The 22,938-nt window shown below is 40.8% G+C and overlaps 1 protein-coding gene across 1 annotated transcript in view; it reads right to left on the bottom strand.

Moving 5' to 3' along the window:
• Positions 1-21,026, bottom strand: part of LAPTM4B (lysosomal protein transmembrane 4 beta) — a 79,576-nt gene extending 58,550 nt beyond the window's left edge. The window contains 2 exon segments of the mRNA XM_043601451.1: positions 20,569-20,744; positions 20,747-21,026. Of these exon segments, the coding sequence (XP_043457386.1) occupies positions 20,569-20,744; positions 20,747-21,011 (441 nt within the window). The 5' untranslated portion in view covers positions 21,012-21,026.
• Positions 21,027-22,938: the final 1,912 nt, after the last annotated feature.

The following is a 22,938-nucleotide window of genomic DNA, read 5'->3' as shown; positions in this document are numbered from 1 at the left end:
TCAGGCAGAAGTGAAACTCATGAAACAGAATATCTTTACTAATAAAAGAGTCAATAACAGATTTAACCACTAGAATACAAATTTCGTATCCAGTTCAAGAACAGTGTTGTTATATTTTCCTTTACCGTTAAAATTTTCTAACAAAATAGCAATACATTCAAAACATCCCCAAACAAAACCAAGTATCAGAAATTAAAGACAAGTAAAGAAATTAAAGACAAGTATCAGAAATTAAAGACAGAAATTAAAGACCTGGGTGGCTCAGTCGGTTAAGTGTCTGACTTCAGCTCAGGTCATGATCTTACAGTTTGTGAGTTCAAGCCCTGCGTCGGACTCTGTGCTGACAGCTCAGAGCTTGGACCCTGCTTCAGATTCTGTGTCTCCCTCTCTCTCTGCCCCTCCCCCACTGATGCTTTGTCACTTGCTCTCTCTCTCTCAAAAATAAACAAATTAAAAAAATTTTTTTTAAGAAATTAAAGACAAAAAACATATACCTTCACAATTGAAACACAGCTTGGAAATCTAGAACAGGAGCTGCAAAAGTATAACCTGAAAGCTAATTTTTAAACAGTCTTGTCAAATTAAAATCAAATGCAATGACATAACCTAACTATCTCTTAGATAATAAATGTTTTCTTGGGGCACCTGGGTGGCTCAGTCAGCTGAAGCATCTGACTTTGGCTCATGTCATGATCTTGTGGTTCATGAGTTCAAGTCCCGTGTCAGGCTCTGTGCTGACAGCTCAGAGCCTGAAGCCTGCTTCAGATTCTTTGTCTCCCTCTCTCTCTGCCCCTCGCCTGCTCACACTCTGTCTCTCTCTCTCTCAAAAATAAACCTTAAAAAAAATTTTTTTTAAAGAAATGTTTTCTTCTCTGAGTAAGGTAAGAAATAATGATGAATTGTTTATATATGGAAAGGAGAAAGATTATAGTGTATGTCATAAATATTCATTACTATGAATCTAGGCAAGAGAACATTCTTGAAGGTGATGTCAATATCTGATAGTTACTTTTAGTTATAAAACAGTATCGGATTACTTTGAAAGTAGATAGCCTCTGAAGATCATAATCCCTACCTATATTCTCAAAGTGAACAAATGAAAAGATTATCTAGTAAATTATTAACTACCTGTTACTAATGTAAATACATAAATATCTTTAAGATTCTATTCTTGTTTACATACTTTAGAATATGTACTAAGATTATCTGAGAAATTCCCATTTAATTTCTAAACTGCTAGTAAGGAAAAAAAAACAGGCAAAGAAATATGCTCAGGTAAAAATAACAAAAGAATCTAAGAAAGTCTCTATTGTGATTTACTAACTTTTTTTTTTTTTAATTTTTTTTTCAACGTTTATTTATTTTTGGGACAGAGAGAGACAGAGCATGAACGGGGGAGGGGCAGAGAGAGAGGGAGACACAGAATCGGAAACAGGCTCCAGGCTCTGAGCCATCAGCCCAGAGCCCGACGCGGGGCTCGAACTCACGGACCGCGAGATCGTGACCTGGCTGAAGTTGGACGCTTAACCGACTGCGCCACCCAGGCGCCCCATACTAACTTATTTTTTAATTTAAAAAAATTTTTGTTAACGTTTATTCATTATTGAGAGAGAGAGAGAGACAGAGACAGAGCATGAGCAGAGGAGAGGCAGAGAGAGGGGGAGACACAGAATCCGAAGCAGGCTCCAGGCTCCGAGCTGTCAGCACAGAGCCCGACGCGGGGCCCGAACCCACAAGCTGTAAGATCATGACCTGAGCCGAAGTCGGACGCCCAACCGACTGAGCCACCCAGCCGCCCCTCCTAACTTAATTTTTAAAACATTTTCAGAAAGGCTCTATGGCATTTCTCTATTATTAAAGTTTGTTCCTTATAGCCATACTCGTAACTGTTACTTGTTCTGTTCAATACCTTCTGAAGAATAAAAACTAATAGGCAAAAGTTTCAACTACACGGGCAAGATTCTAACAAAATGAATTTAATATCACAAACATGAGTTCACTAAAGCACTGCTACCAAAAGGGTGGTCTGCAGACAGCAGCTTCAGTGTCACACACAGGTTATTTTGAACGTAGAAACGCAAAACCTACTGCAGACCCAGTGAATCACAAATAAATGTCAATACAACCGACGACTGGCAAGGTAGGTGAAAGAGAGTTTCAATGTGTTAAGAGACAATGTCAACCTAGGATTGAAGTATCTTTGAACAATGAGAGCCACATGAAGATATTTTCAAATAAAAGCGGTTAAGAGCGTGCCACCAACAGAACCTCACTAAAGGAAATTTTTAATGTTTTCTTTTTAATTTTTGAGAGAGAGAGAGAGAAAGAGAGAGAGTGACAAAGCATGAGTGGGGGAGGGGCAGGGAGAGAGGGAGACACAGAATCCGAAGCAGGCTCCAGGCTCCGAGCTGTCAGCACAGAGCCTGATGCGGGGCTCGAACCCACGGACTGCAAGATCATGACCTGAGCTGAAATCAGATGCTCAACCAACTGAGCCACCCAGGCACCCTGAAAGGAAATTTTAAAATACATACTCAGAAGAGTGAACCCACACAACAGGTCTGAGGTGTGGAAGCAAATGATCATGTACCATCTACAGTTTGGGTATTAAATATCCATTTTTAAAATAAAAACTATAGTGATTGCAGAAAAAAAGGAGAATAATGCACAAAGAGAGACACAAACATATAGGTAATTCTAAGCAAACACTTACAGATCAATGTTTAGGAGCTTTTAAAAAAGACATTAATGGGACACCTGGGTAGCTCACTCAGTGAAGCGACCAACTCTTGATTTCAGCTCAGGTCATGATCTCACTGTTCGTGGGTTCAAGCCCAGCACAGGCTTTGTGCTGACAGTGGGATCCTCAGTCTCCCTCCCTCCCTGCACCCAGCCTCAATCACGCACGTGCTCTCTCTCAAAAATAAACAAACATTAAAAAAAAGACACTAAAATTTTTTTTAAATGACTGGAGTTCAAGGACTTGTTCAAAAGAAAGGCAACGATATTATTAACTCTAAATTTTGATGAGTATACACGGTTACATTTCTTGAGTGAACAACCAGAATAACAGAAATGGAGTATAACTTCCAGAATAGCAGACACAGGGGAAAACAGCAGAATAGAGGAAAACAGGTAAGCAGCAACACAGTCAGCGTGAAAGGTGACAGCAAAGGAGAAGGAAACGGAAACAGCGACCGGAATAAATCCAGATATGTTAACATTGTTAATGTCAGTGGACTAAGTTCCGCAGTTAAAGACCAAGACGGTCAGGCTCTCCAACGCTGCTGCTCCCATCCACAAGCCCTCGTCTATGCCTCACCGCAGCGCCACACAATCGCGCAATTACGCACCAATATTTCTTTGTGTGATCATTAATTAACTTATATTAATTCTTATATTAATTCTTACATTAATTCTGATTAATTCTGATTCTGGGCTGATGGCTCAGAGCCTGGAGCCTGTTTCCGATTCTGTGTCTCCCTCTCTCTCTGCCCCTCCCCCGTTCATGCTCTGTCTCTCTCTGTCCCAAAAATAAATAAAAAACGTTGAAAAAAAAATTAAAGAAAAAAAAAGGACGAGGGATGAGGAAAGGAGGGAGGGAAGACAGCATCACGGTACCTTCTAGGCTTCAATTTTCTACAACTATTTTCTTTGGAGATGGGAAGTCCTTAAACCATAAGCGCAGCGAACAGTTTTCTGATCCCTAAGTTAGCGGCATTTTATCTTACATAAATGATCGTATGTTTTCATGCTGAAAGTGCTATACGTGTGGCTTTCATTTTATCCTTTTAAAATTTCTTAAGCAGCCAATAAAAACTCCACTAATGCAGGACACCTTGGGAAAAAGGCATTCACATTGTATGCCACTTACTTTTATCCACAGTCATAACTATTTTTATGACTCATAATCATTATTTACAATTATTCATTTTTTGAATTATTAACTCCAATCTGGAAAGAGAAAATGAAGTCTTGAGAATCACCCAGTGCTGCTTTGTAGACTAGAAATTAAAGCCTTCCACAGATAGTACAGGTTGCCCGCTGAGCAACAGGATCTTAAAAATTGGGCCACCCTTTGGGGACATGTCAGACTAGTAGATGTCCCCCAAATCTTCTCTCCCCTTCTTTCACAGTCATGGACTTATCTGGATACATAAATGCCCAGCGACAGATAATATCTCCCAGTGTCCCAGGCAATTGGGTCACAGGTCTTATTTGGGGCTACTGATATATAAATGAAAGCAATGTGTGCAATTTCCATGTCACAACCTTAAAACACAAAGTTGCTTGTCCTCCATTTGTCCTTTTTCCCTTCCAGCAGGGATACTTGGGATAGCACAGCCACTCCAGCAGAATAGGCCTCTGGGGGACCTCATGGAACAGTCTGCTACCGACCCTGGACTGTTCTATGAGACAGAACGAAACCTTTATCTTGCATAAGTCCTGCAATTTGCACCTGTTATAAGACTTTACTTACACGGTAACAAATACAGAGGTTAAAGTTCATCTTAACACAAAAGAGAAAAGAACAGATAACAGAGAATCCAACGCTACCTTAAAAAGGAAGAAGAGAAAAAGACCCCTAGACCAGCGGCACTAGACGGAAGTTGGGGTAATCAAAACAGACCTCAACAGGACCATCGAAAAGCAAACCCCTCTCTTTAAGCATAGTTAGAAGACCTCCAGACCCAGCCTAGAGACTTGATGTTTGTAGCCCTGAATGTTACCTCTTCTGTGAAGCTGGACTCACCAGGTTGTCTTCATGAAAAGCAAGTCAATACTCAAATCATTCGATAATCATAATTTAGTGTCCTCTACAGAAAAAGGATACAAAGGCCTAGGGATAGGAACATTCATCTCATCAACGATTCTATTATGAATATTAGCAAACTGGCATTCTGGTTTTATATGTCAATCTACTATCAGTTGGTGTGAATCAGTCATTCAACTTTAGGGTGTTGACGAGATCCAATCTCTGGTCCAGGGAGGTTGAGGGCTCACAAAGAATGGACATCCCACCTGGCCTTGCCTAGGTGACCTCCTAAGTGCTTCTTTCTCTCCAACGTGTAACACCTTTGTGTTTGCAACCCGCAAGCCCTCTGCTGTTAGCACATACGTCAGTACCTGCTATCGTACCAAGTGTCACTGCTCCACCATCTTTGCACCATGGAATCAACTAGCCGTGTAATTTTAGCAGCTCAAGGTGAATGAAAGAATGAATGAAAGAGCTCAACCTTATTTTTACGAATAATTTGAAATTATATTTCTTTTAAGCATTTTTTGGTGTTAATATTTTTCCCTGAGAAATAATTTTCCCTTGGAAGCTGCATCTGCAAAGATGCAACTCTAAACCTTTAAAAGTTTGTTAAAGGGGCACCTGGGTGGCTTAGTCCGTTGAGCTTATGACTTCGCTCAGGTCACGATATCCCAGTTCATGGGTTCAAGCGCCAAGTCGGGCTCTGTGCTGATAGCTCGCAGCCTGGAGCCTGCTTCTGATTCTGTGTCTCCCTCTCTCTCTGCCCCTCTCCCACTTGTGTGCTCTCTCTCTCTCTCTCAAAAATAAACATTAAAAAAAGTTTTTTCATATTCATTTAATTCATTTTCTTAATTGACATCAAAGTTAGCATATAGTGCAACAATGATTCCAGGAGTAGATTCCTTAGTGCCCCTTACCCATTTAGCCCATCCCCCCTCCCACACCCCCTCCAGCAACCCTGTTTGTTCTCCATATTTAAGGGTCTCTTATGTTTTTGTCCCCCTCGCTGTTTTTTATTATTTTTGCTTCCCTTCCCTTATGTTCATCTGTTTTATATCTTAAAGTCCTCATGAGTGAAGTCATATATTTGTCTTTCTTTAATTTTGCTTAGCATAATACCCTCTAGTTCCATCCACGTAGTTGCAAATGGCAAGATTTCATTCTTTTTTGATCTTCTTTTGAAATGAAGATCAAATGAATGAAAAAAGACTTCATTCTTTTTTTCATCTTCGTTATCCATTCATCCATCGATGGACATTTGGGCTCTTTCCATACTTTGGCTATTGTTGATAGTGCTGCTATAAACATTGGGGTGCATGTGCCCCTCTGAAACACCACACCTGTATCCCTTGGATAAATAACCTAGTAGTGCAATTGCTGGGTCGTAGGGTAGTTCTATTTTTAATTTTTTGAGGAACCTCCGTACTGTTTTCCAGAGTGGCTGCACCAGCTTGCATTCCCACCAGCAGTGCAAAAGAGATCCTCTTTCTCTGCATCCTCGCCAATATCGGTTGTTGCCTGAATTGTTAATATTAGCCATTCTGACAGGTGCGAGGTGGTATCTCATTTTGGTGTTGCTTTGTATTTCCCTGATGATGAGTGATGTTGAGCATTTTTTTCATGATTCTCTGTCTCCCTCTCTCTCTGCCCCTCTCCCACTTGTGTGCTCTCTGTTGGCCATATGGATGTCTTGTTTGGAGAAATGTCTATTCATTTCTTTTGCCCATTTCTTCACTGGATTATTTGTGTTTTGGGTGTTGACTTTGATAAGTTCTTTATAGACTTTGCATATTAACCCTTCATCTGATATGTTGTTTGCAAGTATCTTCTCCCATTTAGTCAGTTGCCTTTTAGTTTCGCTGATTGTTTCTTTTGCTGTGCAAAAGCTTTTTATTTTGATGAGGTCCCAATAGTTCGTTTTTGCTTTTGTTTCTCTTGCCTCCAGAGACATGTTAAGAAGTTGCTGCGGCCAAGGTCACAGAGGTTTTTACCTGCTTTCCCTTCAAGGATTTTGATGGCTTCCTGTCTTACATTCAGGTCTTTCACCCATTTTGAGTTTATTTTTGTGTATGGGGTAAGAAAGTGGTCCAGGTTCATTTTTCTGCATATCGCTGTCCAGTTTTCCCAGCACCACTTGCTGAAGAGAGACTGTCTTTATTCCACTGAATGTTCCTTCCTGCTTTGTCAAAGATTAGTTGGCCATACGTTTGTGGGTCCATTTCTGGGTTCTCTAATCTGTTCCATTGACCTAAGTGTCTGTTCTTGTGCCAGTACCATGCTGTCTTGATGATTACAGCTTTGTAATACAGCTTGAAGTCCGAAAAAAAAATTTTTTTTAAGTTTGTTAAAACACGTGAAGAAGTGTGATCTTTACTTAAGTTTTCTTTTTCTTCAAGTAAAATGGGTTAACCAGTTTATAGCTCAAGAACTCTTAAGGCTCCAGAAACTCTACTAAGGGACAAGGGAGTTGGGAGAGAAGTAGAAAGGAGTAAATTATGCTGTTAGGGCTCACATATTATTTCTGTTGGCATCCTTTCACGGTCAGTAAAGGATCTAACCCAAAGGGGAAGGGAAGGGAAAACTGAAGCCTCTTCCTTTATGGCAAAGATTCAAAGTAAGTTGACAAAATAAATATATTCTACATTTAAACATAATACACATGATAGTGTAAAACTCGTGTTGACTGCTTTAATACCTGACATTTTGTTAGTTAAATATATTTAAAGTGAGTCCCAGAGAAGTTGATATTAATAAAACAGGTTTGATGCCAATCTTTATTTCATGGCCAGCCTATCTTTAAACGTCCTGATGAATGTCTATCATAATAAGCCACAAGCTAAAAGACATATTAAATATCACTGAATACAGAGAACTGACAGTTGCCATAGGGGAGGTAGGCGGGGGCACCCAAGGGAATTATCTTGATGAGAACTGAGAAATGTATAGAATTTCTGAATCATTATACTGTACACTTGAAACTAATATAACACTGTATGTTAATCATATTTCAATTTTTAAAAATAAATAAATATCACTGAAATTTACCAGTCAAAATTTTATAGAGCTACCTTTGATCCTTTATATTAGGTTGGGGCAGAGGGTACCTGTGCTTTTTGAAAAGGGCTCATTGGAAGTGCCTAGGTGGCTCAGTTGGCTGAACATCCAATTCTTTTGATTTGGGCTCAGGTCATAATACCAGGGTTGTGGTATCGAGCTCCACATCTGATTCCATGCTGAGCGTGGAACCTGCCTGAGGTTCTCTCTCCCTCTGCCCTTCTCCCCTTCTAATAGAAAAAAAAAAAAAATTTAAGTAAAAAAATTCAAAAGGGCTCAGTGGAGATCTCTCAAAAATCAAGTATCCCTCACTACCCAAATCTATTTGATTTCTGAATTCAGATGGGGAAAGTCTAGATGTCAAGAGAGACTTATGTCACTAACTGCTAAAAATTCCCATCCATATTATCCACAGCCTTAGCCAATGAGAGACTGGTGCTAGAAAGAACCAGTATCTTCTATACCTCATATCTGGAGGACTGTAACACATCCTTTCTAGTTTTCTAGCCACCTAAAATGGCCTGCTATTTTAATATTCCTTAAAAACTGAATATTAAAAGCAACTAGAGGAAAGGACTTGGTTACATTCAAAGGAACCCTCCACAAGACTTTCAGCAGATTTTTAGCAGAAACCTCGCAGGACAAAAGGGAGTGGCATAATATATTCAGAGTGCTGAAAGAAAAAACTTCCAACCAAGAACACTAGCAAAGAGTCCACTCAGAAGTGAAGGAGAGGTAAAGGGCTTTCCAGACAAGCAAAAACATAAAGAGTTCATCACCACTACACCAGCCTTACAAGAAAGGTTAAAGGGAAAAGAAAGGGCACTACTTAGTAACAAGAAAACATGTGAAACAATAAATCTCACTGGAAAGATAAATATATAGTAAAGGTAACAGATTAATTATTTATAAAGCTAGTATGAAGGTTAAGAGAAAATAGTAAAAATACCTTTTATTACAATAATACGTTGAGGAGTATATGTGTCAAATGTGACATCAAAAAAAAAAAAAATAACATGGCAAAGAGGGTAAAAATGTTGAGCTTTAGAATGGGATCAAACTTAAGTTGTTATCAACCTAAAATAGACAGTTATATATAAAAGCTGTTATACATAGGCCTTGTGGTAACCACAGAACAAGAACCTATAGTGAATACACATAGATAAAGGGAAAGGAATATATGTATACCTCTAAAGAAAGAGAAAAAAACAAAGAAAAACTACAAAAACAGTGAACAATTAAAAAAATGGCAATAAATACATACCTATCAATAATTACTTTAAATGCAAGTGGACTCAATTCTCTAATCAAGACAGAGGGGCTGAATGAGCCCCATCTATATGCTGCCTATAAGAAACTCACTTTATTTTTTTAAGTTTATTTATTTTGAGAGAGAGAGTGAGACTGAGAGAGAGAGAGAGAGCAGGGGAGGGGCAGAGAGAGAAGGGGAGAGAGAATTCCAAGCATGCTTTGCATTGTTAGCACAGAGCCCAACTTGAGGCTCAATTCCCATGAACCTTAAGATCATGACCTGAGCCGAGATCAAGAGTCAGATGCTTAAACAACTGAGCCACCCAGGTGCCCCAAGAAACTCACTTTAGATGGTAAAGGCACACACAGACTGAGAGTGAAGGGATGGAAAAAGAAACTCCATACAAATAATAATAAAAGAAAGCTGGAGTAGCTATATTTACATCAGATAAAATAGACTTTGAAATAAAAACTGTAGTAAAAGACAAGGTTAGTACATGATAAAGTGGTAAATCCGACAAGAAAATATAATATTTGTAAGTATTTATGCATTTAACATAGGAATACCTAATATATAAAGCAAATATTTATAGATCTGAAGAGAAAAACAGACACCAATACAATAAGGGTCAGGGATTTTAATACCCTACTTTCATCAATGGATAGATCATCCAGACAGAAAATCAATAGGAAATACTGGCCTTAACACATTAGACCAGATGGACTAACAGATATACACAGAACATTCCATCCAAAAGCAACAGAATACAAATTCTTCTCAAATGCACATGGAACATTTTCCAGGACACATCATACATCAGGCCACAAAATAAGTCTTAACAAATTTAAAAGGATTAAAGTCATATCAGGAATCTTTTCTGACCATCGAAGTATGAAACTAGAAATTGATTATATGAAAAAACCTGGAAAATTCACAAACACGTGGAGATCAAACAACATGCTACTGACCAACTAAATAGTCAAAGAGGAAATTAAAAAAAATTTTTTTTATTTTTATTTTATTTTATTTTTAGTTTTTTTTCAACGTTTATTTATTTTTGGAACAGAGAGAGACAGAGCATGAACGGGGGAGGGGCAGAGAGAGAGGGAGACACAGAATCGGAAACAGGCTCCAGGCTCTGAGCCATCAGCCCAGAGCCTGACGCGGGGCTCGAACTCACGGACCGCGAGATCGTGACGTGGCTGAAGTCAGACGCTTAACCGACTGCGCCACCCAGGCGCCCCAAAATTTTTTTATCTTAAAATGAACACAAATGGAACTATAACACCAAAATTTGTGAGATGCAGCAAAAGCCTTCTAAAGGGAAAGTTCACAGTGATAAATGCCTACATCAAGAAAGAAGTCTCAAATAACCTAACTTTACACCTCAAAGAACTAGAAAAGGAACAAAGCCCAAAGTTAGTAAAAAGAAGAAAATAATATAGGGCAGAAATAAATAAAATAGACACTAAAAAGACAACAAAGATGATCAATGAAACAGATCTGGTTCTTTGAAAAGATAAACAAAAGTGACAAGACTTTAGCTAGACTCGCGGGGGCCGGGGGGGGGGGGTGGGGGGGGGTACTCCAAATCAAAAATGAAAGAAGAAATGTTAAAACTGATGCACATAAATACAAAGGACCACAGGGGGCTGCTATGAACAATTATTTGCCAACAAATTGGACAACTTACCAAAAAATGAATAAATTCCTAAAAACCTACAACCTACCAAGACTGAATCATGATGAAACAGAAAATCTGAACAGGCCAATCGCTAGTGAGGAGATTGATTCCTTAACCAAGAACCTCCCAACAAAGAAAAGGCCACGATCAGATGGTTTCACTGATAAATTCTATCCGACATTCAAGGAATTAATACCAACCCTTCTTAAACTCTTCCAAAAAATAGAAGAGCAAGAACTCCTACAAACTCATTTTTATGAGGCCAGCAGTCCCCTGATACCAAAGCCAGACAAGTATACCACGAGAAAAGCAAATTACAGACCAATATTCCTGATGAACATAGATGCAAAAATCCTCGAGAAAATGTTAGCAAACCAAATTCAACAATATATTAAAAAGAATCATATAGCATAATGAAGTGAGATTTTTTATACCAGGGATGTTAAGGAGGGTTCAACATCCACAAATCAATGTGCTACTTCATATTAAAAAATGAAGGATAAAAAATCATATGATCACCTCAATATATGAAGCAAAAGTAATTGACAAAATTCAACATCCACTGATGATAAAAACTCTCAACAGAATGGTTACAGAGGGAATATACCTCAACATAAAAAAGGCCACATATGACAAACCCACAGCTTACATACTCAGCAGTGAAAAACTAAAAGCACTGATCAGGAACAAAGCAAGGATATCTCATTCTCACCACTTTTATTTAAGACAGTATTGGAAGTCCTAGCCACAACAATTAGGCAGGAAAAATAAATAAAAAGCAAGTAAAACTGTCACTATTTGCAGATGACATATATAAAAAACCCTAAAGACTCCATCAAAAAACTGTTAGAACAAAGGAATTCAGTGAAGTTGGGGAATATAAAATCAACACTCAAAAATATGTTGCATTTTGGGGTACCTGAGTGGTTCAGTCAGCTGGGCGTCTGACTTCAGCTCAGGTCATGATCTCCTTGCTCATGAGTTTGAGCCCCGCATCAGGCTCTCTGCTATCAGCACAGCTGCTTCAGTTCCTGTCTCCCTCTCTCTCTGCCCCTCCCCCAGCTCATACTTTCTCTGTCTCAAAAATAAATAAAAACATAAAAAAATTTAAAAAATATGTTGCATTTTCATTCACCAATCCTGAGCCATCAGAGATAGAAATAAAAAACAATCCTATTTATAACTGCACAGAAAGGAATATAAAAACTAGGAATAAGTTTAACCAAGGCGATAAAAGACCTGTATATTTAAAATTATTAAGGGACATTTGGGTGGCTCAGTCAGTTAAGTGTCCAACTTTGGCTCAGGTCATGATCTCACGGTTCGTGGGTTTGAGCCCCATACTGGGCTTTGTGCTGAGAGGTCAGAGCCTGGAGCCTGCATCTGATTCTGTGTCTCCCTCTCTCTCTCTGTCCCTCCCCTGCTTATGATCTCTCTCTCTGCCTGTCAAAAATAAATAAACATTAAAAAAATAATAAAAAAACTGAAAGAAAATAAATAAATAAAATTATTAAGACATTAGTGAAAGAAATTGAAGACATAAATAAATGGAAAGATATTCTGCACTCATGGATTGGAAGAATCAATACTGTAAAAATGTCCACACTACCCAAAGCAAGCTATAGATTCAATGCAATCTCTATCAAAATTCCAAATGTCATTTTTCAAAGAAATAGAACAAATAATCCTAAAATTTGTATGGATCTACAAAAAAACCTCAATATTCAAAGCAATCTTGAATAAGAAGACCAAAGCTGAAGGCATGATACTCCCTGATTTCAAACTGTATTATACAGCTACAGTAATTAAAACAATATGGTATTGGCATAAAAACAGACACATATATCAATGGAACATAACAGAAACCCATGTATACATGGTTAATTAATTTACAACAAAGGAGCCAACAATACAGAGTGAGGAACAAAGTTTCTTCAATGAATGGTGTTCAGAAAACTGAAGAGCTAAGTGCAAAAGAATGAAACTCAACCACAATCCTATACCACACATAAAAATTAACTCAAAATGGAGTAATCACTTGAATGTAAACCATAAAACTCCTAGAGAAAAACACAGGCAGTAAACTCCTTCACAAGGTCTTAGTAATGATTTTTTAATCTGACACCAAAGAGAACAACAAAAAGTGGGACTACATCATACTAAATAGCTTCTGCACAGTAAAGAAAAACCTCAACAAAATGAAAAGGCAACGTACTGAATAGGAGAAAATATTTGCAAATCATATATATGATTAGGGACTAATAGCCAACATACATAAAGAACTCTTAAAAGTTAATGGCAAAAATCAATCCAATTTAAAACTGGGAAGATCTGAATAGACATTTTTCCAAAGAAGACATATAGATAGTCAGCAGGTACATGAAAAGTTGCTCAACATCACTCGTCATCAGGGAAATGCAAGTCAAAACCACAATGAGATGCCATCTCACACCTGTTAGAATGGCTATTATCAAGGGGGCGCCTGGGTGGCGCAGTCGGTTAAGCGTCCGACTTCAGCCAGGTCACGATCTCGCGGTCTGTGAGTTCGAGCCCCGCGTCAGGCTCTGGGCTGATGGCTCAGAGCCTGGAGCCTGTTTCCGATTCTGTGTCTCCTTCTCTCTCTGCCCCTCCCCCGTTCATGCTCTGTCTCTCTCTGTCCCAAAAATAAATAAACGTTGAAAAAAAAAAATTAAAAAAAAAAAGAATGGCTATTATCAAAAAGAAAAGAAATAACAAGTATTGATGAGCATATAGGGAAAAGGGAACACTTGTACATTGGTGGTGGGAATGTACTATGGAAAGCGGCCTGGAGGTTCCTCAAAAAGTTAAAAATAGAACTATCATATGATCTAACAATTCCACTTCTGAGTATTTATCTTAAAAAAAAAAAAAAACACTAACTTGAAAAGATATCTGCACTCCCATGTTCACTGCAGCATTATTTACAATAGCCAAGCTATGGAAACAACCGAAGTGTCCATCAACAGATGAATGGATAAAAAATGGCATGATATATATATTGAGGCTACACACACACACACACACACACACACACACACATACACACACACACACATATTGAAGCATGAATGGACCTCAAGGGCATCATCCTAAGTGAAAGAAGTCAGATTGAGAAAGACAACACCACAGGATCTCTCTTACATGTAGAATCTAAAGAACAAACAAAAACAAGCTCAGAGAACAAGTGGTGGTTGCCAGAGGCAGAGGGTAGGAGGTTAGAGAAATGGGTAAGGGGTGTCAAGGATAAAAAGGAAAAAAAATACGGTGCATTACAGAGCAAAAAAAAAAAAAAGAGTCTTACACGCGGCGGGTGGCTGCTTTCATTCTAACACCCTTGTTCGTAATTCTTTAATGCCTCCCCACTGCCTACAGAATAAAATCCAAACTCTGTAACCTAGTATTTCAGTCTTTTACACTCTAGTATAGTAGGGAAAACACTAGGCAATGAGGATTATATAAGTACTGGGTATCAGCCCAAATTTTGCCCTAGACTTATAGACTAAGTCATAGCATCTGACACCTAAAAAGGAACTATCAATCTTAAATGAGCATATCACCACCTATCCTATCTGAACCCCAGGGCTGTTTCATGATCTAAATAAGAGTAAATGTGAAAGCCCACTAAAAACTATCCATCATTCTACAAACACAAGCTGTCGATTTTACTACCCAGGATTACCAACCAGACAAAAAAAAAAAAAATCAATATTTATCACACCAGAATTTCTTGGGCTACAAAAAGAACCCATCAGGCTTGAGTCCACAAGCATCCTGGGACTTTCAAAGTGAACTGGTTGGTCATTTGAAAGGTCAGGTCATAAAGCTAATGAAATCAGTTTCTCTGACCTCTTTAATCCTTTATAATCTGATATACGGCCAACTACCCCATGAATGGGGTACAAAGAGGCATTCAGTATGTATTTGCTGAATGACTAAGTTCCTAAAATACACCTGGATGATGATGAAAAGGATGACACATACAAAGGGTTACTCATCCCAGGTGTCAAGTTCAGATGCTTCCAACTACCAGTACCACCTTTCAAAACACTCTAAGAAAATCACATGGTAAAACAATGAAAGAAATTACAAAGGAAAAAGTATTGTTTAAGTATGTCAAGAGGAATGCAGGTTCTGATGGTAAAACATATTCTATATGAAATGGGGGCTGTAGCCTAAGGAGGGGAGCAAGTATTGTTACTGTCCTCTTTCTCCCAGTAACAGTCTTGGTTTCTCTGGGAAATTACTCATCCCTCTGCTCTCAAACGGGAGAGGGTTTTTGAGCAAAATTAATCCTACTCCTGGCTCACATCCCTCTAATCAATAGTTCAAGAGCAGGAGAATATCCCAGAACTACATTTATCCGGATATTCTAGTCACAAAAACCTGGTCTGCTTGGTTTAGGGGTGGACAGGTAACTTACATTTATCAAATCAGAATGAATCTCAGGATTTAGGGCTTAAGCAATGGATTGCAAAGGAGGGTAACCAGAAAAGGAAGGGGTGGGAAACAGGGGAAAGACGTGGCAGAAACCACTGTGCTGTTTAAGCCAACTGAAGTTGGCTTGCAACACACAGGTCATGAAATTCAGACTTCCCTAGAATAGAGGACCAAAGTTCTTAGAAGTAGGCTAACAAGTTCATATTTATGTTTGAGAAAAATACTTCAGGGAACTGCATCTATAATAGACTGAAAAAAAAATGGACTGTTGATGGCAAGGCTAGAAGCAAGGAGACCAGTTATTAGACTGTTATAATAGCCAGGTGATTGCTTACGAGAGCCTAAATGAGGAAAATGTTAGAAAGAAGAGAGACCAGAATAAGGAGGTAATCACAAAATCAATAGGACATGGCAACAGAATAAAGGAAGAAATTAAGGAAGGTGGCAGGAGAAAGGCATCTAGCCGAGGAGTCTAAATGGACGGTGAGAGACAGACTAGAGTATGGGCGAATGTGGGGAGGCAGTTAATGGATTCAGGTTTAGAACAGGAAGTTTTGATGAAGAAAGAATGGAAACCCCAGAAGACTACATAGCAATCAGCCTGCTTCAAGTACTCCTTTTAAATTACGAACCCTCTGGAAACCAGGACAAGTCAGCCTTCATGCTCTGTGAAGATGGATAATCATCTTATTTGTCTCTCTGAAAATGTCTGTAGTTATTAAAGGTTATGTAAAAATTCAGCTTCTTTTCAGGGCAAGAGATTAAACTGCCTTTCAAAAGAAACAAATACAAACCTCTACCTCACACTGTAACACAAAAATTAATTAGAGGTGGATCACAGACATAAATATGATAGCTAAGCCACAAAGTGTTGGAAGAAAATAGAAGAGAGTATCTTTACAATTTGGGAGTAGGCAAAGATTTCTTAGAATACACACAGTACTAACCATAAAAGAATAAACTGACAAATTGAACTTAAAATTTAAAACTTCTATTCACCAAAATATACCACTAAGAAAATGGGTAGATAGCCACACACTGGGAGAAAATAGTCACAAAATGCAGAATCCAAAATATAGAAAGCTATCTTACAAATCATTAAGAAAAAAAACAAAACCCTGGGGCACCTGGGTGGCTTAGTTGGTTAAGCGTGCAACTCTTGGTTTCAGCTTGGGTCATGATCTCACGGTTGGTAGGTTGGAGCCCCACATCAGGAGCCTGCTTGGGATTCTCTCTCCCTTTCTCCGCTCCTCCCCTGCTCACGCTCCCTTGCTCTTGCTCTCTCACTCACAATAAATCAACTTAAAAAAAAAAGCCTTAAAAAAAAAAAAAAAAAAGACAAAACTCAAATAATGGGGCGCCTGGGTGGCTCAGTCGGTTGAGCGTCCGACGTTGGCTCAGGTCATGATCTTGCGGTTTGTGAGTTCGAGCCCCTCGTCGGGCTCTGTGCTAACAGCTCAGAGCCTGGAGTGTGCTTCAGATTCTGTGTCCACCCGCCCCCTGGCCTCCACCCCACCCCTGCTTGTGCTCTGTCTCTTCCAAAAATGAATAAACATAAAAAAAATTTTTTTAATGGGCAATAAATAGCACTTCACAAAAGATGATATAGGAGTGCCAAATAGACAAAGATAAACTGTTCCACATCATTAGTCACAAGGGAAATGCAAATTAAAGCTACCATAAGCTGCAACTACATACCCACCAAAATGGCTACAGTTAAAGACTGACCGCCCTAAATGTTGACAAGGACATGGAACAACAGGAACTCCATACGTTGCTGGCAGAACCACTGTGAAAACTGCTCAGCAGTTTCTTATAAAGTTAAATATATTTCTACTCCATGACCAGCAATTCCACGGCTAGGCATTTATTCTAGAGAAATAAAAACATATATCTGCAAAAAGTCTTGTGCAAGAATGTCCAGATCAGCTTTATCTATAATGGCCCCAACCTGGAAACAACCCAAATGTCCATCATCTGGCAAATGGATAAATAAATTGTGATTTATTCAGACAATAAAATAATACTCAGCAATACAAAGCAACAAACTACTGATATACTCCAATTAACATGAATGAATTTAAAAGATGCTGATGCTAAGTGAAAGAAACCAGATACAAAAGAATACATACAGTATAATTCCATTTACATGAATAGGTAAAACTCACCTTTAGGGTGGGGGTGAGGCAGTGGGAGGGATTAACTGGGAAGAGGCACAAGGGAACTTTCTGGGGTTTTGGAAATGTTTTCTAGGTGTGTGGGTAACACAAGGTGTATGCATCTGTCAACTCAATGAACTGTACACTTCTGTGGATCTCACCCTATGTAAATTATGCCTTCATCAAAAGGAAAAAATAAAACAAAAAAATGATCTCTAATAGAAATACCTGAAATCAACATGCTTCATTACTGGACTGAAGGAAATCTTTGTTATTCCAAGGCAAAAACAAAACACACACCAACTTTAAAAATTTTTTTAACGTTTATTTATTTTTGAGAGACAGAGCGTGAGCAGGGGAGGGGCAGAGAGAAAGGGACACACGGAATCCGAAGCAGGCTCCAGGCTCTGAGCTGTCAGCACAGCATCAGACACGGAGCCCGAACCCACAGAACGGTGAGATCATGACTTGAGCCAAAGTCGTTCACTTACCTGATTGAGCCACCCAGGTGCCCCAGAAAACACACACACAACTTTTAAAAGGTAGAAACAGGGGCACCCAGGTGGCTCGCCAGTTGAGCCGACGCACTTGATTTTGGCTCAGATCATGATCTCACCGTCTGTGGGCTGAGCCCAGTGACAGGCTGGCTCTGCCTCTGCACTGAGAGTAGGGAGCCTGCTTGGGATTCTCTGTGTGCCTCTCTTTGCCCCTCCCCCAAGCACTCTCTCTCTCAAAAATAAATATAAAAAAATAAATAAAAGATAAAAACAAGTGGAAACAGGCAGACTAAAATATCACTCAGACCACAAACCAACCATGGAATTTTATGTAAATCACCTATGCTCTCTTGGCCTCTATTTTCTCATCTATAAAATGGGGTAAGAAAATCTACCACACCAGGAGTATGTAGACATCAAGATTATGCAAAGCATCTAGCATGTACCTGGCACACAAAGCCTTAGTAAGTGGTAGTGGTAGGAGCAGCAATTAGAAAATGCGTTAAAAAGACCCACTTTACCCATCTGGTGTAAGAGTTCCACTGAACTCTTATTTGAATATCTATGCACAGCCCTATCCTTTTTTCATGACAACTCTTCTCCCGTCTTATAATTGACCCTATTCCACCCAGATGACAGGTGGGGTGAGAAGGGTAGGGGAAGGAGCGTGAGATGCCTTGCTCTTCAGTGACCCTGTTCCCTCATCTTAAAAAAATGTTCATGGAAGTCAAAGTTATGGAAACCAAATTATATTTAAAGGTATGAGAGAAACTCACTATTAAAAAAAAAAAAAAGGTCTAAAACTGTTTCATGAAATGCAAAAGACTTTTTATGAAGATTACCAGTACTATAAAGTCAGGTTTCTCATTTATTAGGTTTACCTAATGTAGCACTCTTACATCTGCTAGAAAGCTTTCTAATTATCGTTCAAAAGGCCATGCCGTTTCCAAATGTTAACACATGCACAGCAATAGCTACTTTCCACAAAGAGCATGTTCAAACAGTACACAAAGCATGCAGAGTACTGTCCTTTTATCACACTAGTGCTGTCTAGTTGGATTACAGCCAACAACAGGGCTCAAGTAGATTTATCTTTCCTGCAGATCATGTAGTACATTTGCCTAATGCAGTGCCCTAGATTTTACAAATTACATTTACTGATGTACTTGCAAGTCTGCAGACTTGAACATTTTCGAGGACGCAAGACATTTATATAAAATAGTATGTCTTGATCATCAATAAAAGCACTGTTTTGAGGCCACCTACTATCCTTTTGCTGGAATTTAAAATTTCCGTAAAGCATTTCTTGGCTTTTAGCAAAGTCAGGGTTGAGCCAAGACGCTGATGTTCTCTCTGCGTTCAACTGCACAAAAAGAATCCACACATACCAAAGATCTGTTCGAAAGCTTTTAAGGCCAAAAATGTCTATTGTGTGGCCTGTGATAGGCACTGACTAAAGGAAACTTGAAACTATAAATAGGACACAGAACACCATATGCCTGGGGGAAAATATTTTGCTTAAAATGGCACAACGACACAATTCGACATGATGTTCATATTATGTCAAAAAAAGTGAGTATGAACAAAAAAAACCCTCTGACGATTAAGAATTTATTCTCACGAAAAAGTTCAGTATGCCATCTTAATACCATTTTTAAGGGATTTCCTGATGATGCAGTGGTATTCACTGCAAAGTGGCTCGGGTCTAACTCTCCAACATGATGTCACAAAACCCGAAATGCAACGGAATACGATTCAGTGTTGGCGCAGTCCGGGGGTGCCAACAATCAACCTGGAGGAGGCATACAGGGCCAGAAAGACTCCATCAGGTTTCCTCAGTGCCCCCTTATAATCAGTGCTCCCCATACAAACAAGTTCTTAAAAGCTCCAACCTAAAAAATAAATAAATAAAAATTAAAAAAAAAAAAAAAAAGATTTGCCTGCAGCGTCTGCTAAGAAAGGTACAGGGATCACCTGTCAATGGGCAGGAAAGTAAGTGGGTGTAAAATGGCTTCCCCGGGCACACTGAAACTGAAACGCAGTAAATCCTGGCAAATCCCTTCCTAGAGTAAGGGCTTCACACCAAACGTGTGGAGGGACGCATTCACAGAGCGTGCCAAGAACCCCCAACCATTCCTCCTCGGGACCCGAACGCGAGCTGAAGACCGGACAGCAACCCCGAGGCCGGGATGCGAGCTGGGAGAATGGGCAAGCCGGGGCTGCAACCGCGACCACAGGGGTGGCAGAACGCGCCCCGTCACCCCACGACCCAGTCGCGGCGCGACTAAACACAAAGCCCAACGGGTGGTGAGGAGAAAGAAAGGAATGGAAAACACGTGGTCCGCAGATCCGATCAGGGCTCTCCCGGCCACCAAGTGCACTTTTACCGGAAGCGGGGGAACCCGCCGCAGCCCGCACGGCCCCCGACTCTGGGCCGTGGCAGGACCCCCGCCACAGGTTGGCTGAGCCGGGGATCGCGGACAGGCTCGCGCACAGAATTAAGTTTCTAATAATACAACTTTAAGCGGATTAGCGCCGGCGTAGCCCAACGCCGAGGCCGCACTCGGGGGCGTGCAGAGTGCAGCGGGCGCATGGGCCGGGGTCCCGGGGTCCCGGGGTCCCGGCGTCCCGTGCCGGGGGTGGGGGCTCGCGGCGCCGGCGCCTCCGCCCCGGCAGGTGCGCCCCCCGCGCGTCGCCTCGCTCACCAGGTACCAGACGCCCAGCAGGATGGTGCCGGTGCGGACATGGCAGCACAGGCAGCAGCTGTTGGAGTAGAACCGCGTCCAGGGCGCGACCATCTTCATCGCTCGGGCCGCGGGCGCCGTGGCGCGAGCGCGCGCCCAAGTTTGCAGGAGCGTCGGCCGCGTCGCTCGGGGCCCGCCGGGGGCTGCTGCCGGCTCCCCCGCCGCTGCCGCTGCCGCTGCCGCTGCCTGCCCGGCTCCCCCGCTTGCCCGTGGCCCGCGCTCCGCGCCTCTGCCGAGAGCTCGGAGCGGCTGCGGCGGCCGGACCCTGCGCTCCGAAGGCTGCGGGAGGAGGAGGAGCGGGAGGGGGCGGGGCGGGCCACGTGACTCGCGCTCGGGCTCGTGATGTCACCGCCGGCTCCAGCCAGCTGCGGGCGCCCCGGGCCGGGGGTAAATAAATCAATCATCCTGCGCCCTGGGCCGGTCCCGGAGTGGGCCCGCGGTGGAGTTCCGGGCCTCTCCTCTCTCCTGTGGTCATTTGTGTAACTCTGTCACGGGTTTGAGATTCTTTTACAGTCTAGCTGGTTGTGGTTTCTCCCCTTCCACTTCTATTTGGCAGATAATCTGTAGATGCAAATGCTATCACTGTTATCTTGCGAACTGGAAAGAGGGAAAACTGCAGGGTGTGATTCCGGTCAACTGCAGTACTTTGAACCGCTGTTGGAGTCGCCAGGAGCAATTTGTCTCCTCTTCCCAGCTCAATTACTGTGGTAGTAGTAACCTTTTCCCAGAAAATAGGATGTGTGTCAAGGACATCCTCGCTGTGCTTCGAGTAGCATTTTTAATCATAACTGCAGCTCTAAAGAAACAATCATAAAGCCAATTACTGCCACAAGGGCTCTGAAGGACACAACATAGAGCGTTAAGAGGTACTGAAAGAAAGGACTCCAGTTTGGAGTTATTTCTTCCCATCTGTTGTTTTTTCTCAAAGCGCCCTTGTCCTAGGTTAGCCTCTAATCACCGTCTAAGCCAAGCATCTCAGATGAGTTAGATCATTAGCGCATGTCAAAGTTTCATTTCAGACTTGGAGCAAGAGAAAAATTGGTTGGATTTAAATTTCTTAAGGACAGGTTATATAGGAAGGAAGGAAGGTGTTAGATGAGGCTGTTTAAGTGCAGGACTAGTTAGTTTTACAAGGCTGTAAAGCTGTTACATTCTTAGTGTGTAGCTTAAACCTGGATGGATCCAGAGGGACCAGAGAGGCATCCCCAGAGATGTCAGGTGTGGGCCCTTAATTGGAAATTATAAGTAACATCATTGTGGGAGATAATCAGAAATAAGGAAGAAGAAAGATCAGCTTTTGTTTTGCTTTCTCACTAAGAAGTTCTGTTTTCTCTCACACAAGAGAGAATTTTCTCTCTGGGGTCTTCCATTTAATGTGTAATTGTAAGGGCACCTGGGTGGCTCAGTCAGTTAAGCATCTGACTTTGGCTCAGGTCATGATCTTAAGGTTCCTGAGTCTAATCCCCTGGATGGGCTCTGTGCTGACAGCTTGGAGCCTGAAGCTTGCCTTGGATTCTGTGTCTCCCTCTGTCTTTTTCCATCCCCCATTTGCATTCCATCTCTCTTTCTCTCTCTCAAAAATAAAGATTTAAAAAAATTTTTAATGTGTAATTATAGCCATAACCATTTTTAAATTTTATATTTATTTATTTAGTTATTTATTTACTTATTTATTTTACTTTAGAGAGCATGAGCAGGGGAGAGGAAGAGAGGGAGAGAGAGAATTCTAAGCAGGCTCCACACTCAGCATGGAGACTAACGCAGGGCTCTATCCCATGGAATCAAGAGTCAGACACTCAACCAACTGAACCACCGAGGTCCCCCCAATTATACCCATAGCCTCTCTTAAACTTCTGTGGGACAAGCAGGAAGTGCACTGAACAGGAAAGGAAATCGTGAATCAGGATGGGGAGTGCTACTTTCCAAATTCAAACTGCCAGCATGTTCCTAGAGTTACCTCCAGCTTTGCCCTCCCCACCAGGATTTCAGATTCGTTAGGTAAATGATTCATTGACTAAAGGGAATTTCATATTCCACAGAGCTTGCTATTCAAGAGCTGAGTTTACAGACGGTTGCCAAAACACTCTAGATAAGAAGAGAGACAGAGAGTAGAAAAAAACCTGGCTGGAGCAAGGAGATAAGGAGAGAAACAATACATCTGCAAGCAAAGTTTATGAAATAAAACTTGGAGTTATATTTATTTGGATGCAAGAGGATTGGGGGGATTGGCAAAAACAGACAAACAAAACCAAAGAAAAAAAACCCAGAGGCTTCCCACAGAACTTAGTCACAGCTGGGTTACATCCTCAAACAGCAGCATATGTAACTGGA

This window comes from Prionailurus bengalensis, chromosome F2, assembly GCF_016509475.1.
Source record: "Prionailurus bengalensis isolate Pbe53 chromosome F2, Fcat_Pben_1.1_paternal_pri, whole genome shotgun sequence".
NCBI lineage: Eukaryota > Metazoa > Chordata > Mammalia > Carnivora > Felidae > Prionailurus > Prionailurus bengalensis.
Note: the sequence above shows the minus strand (reverse complement) of the source record. Positions and strands in the feature narration are given on the sequence as shown.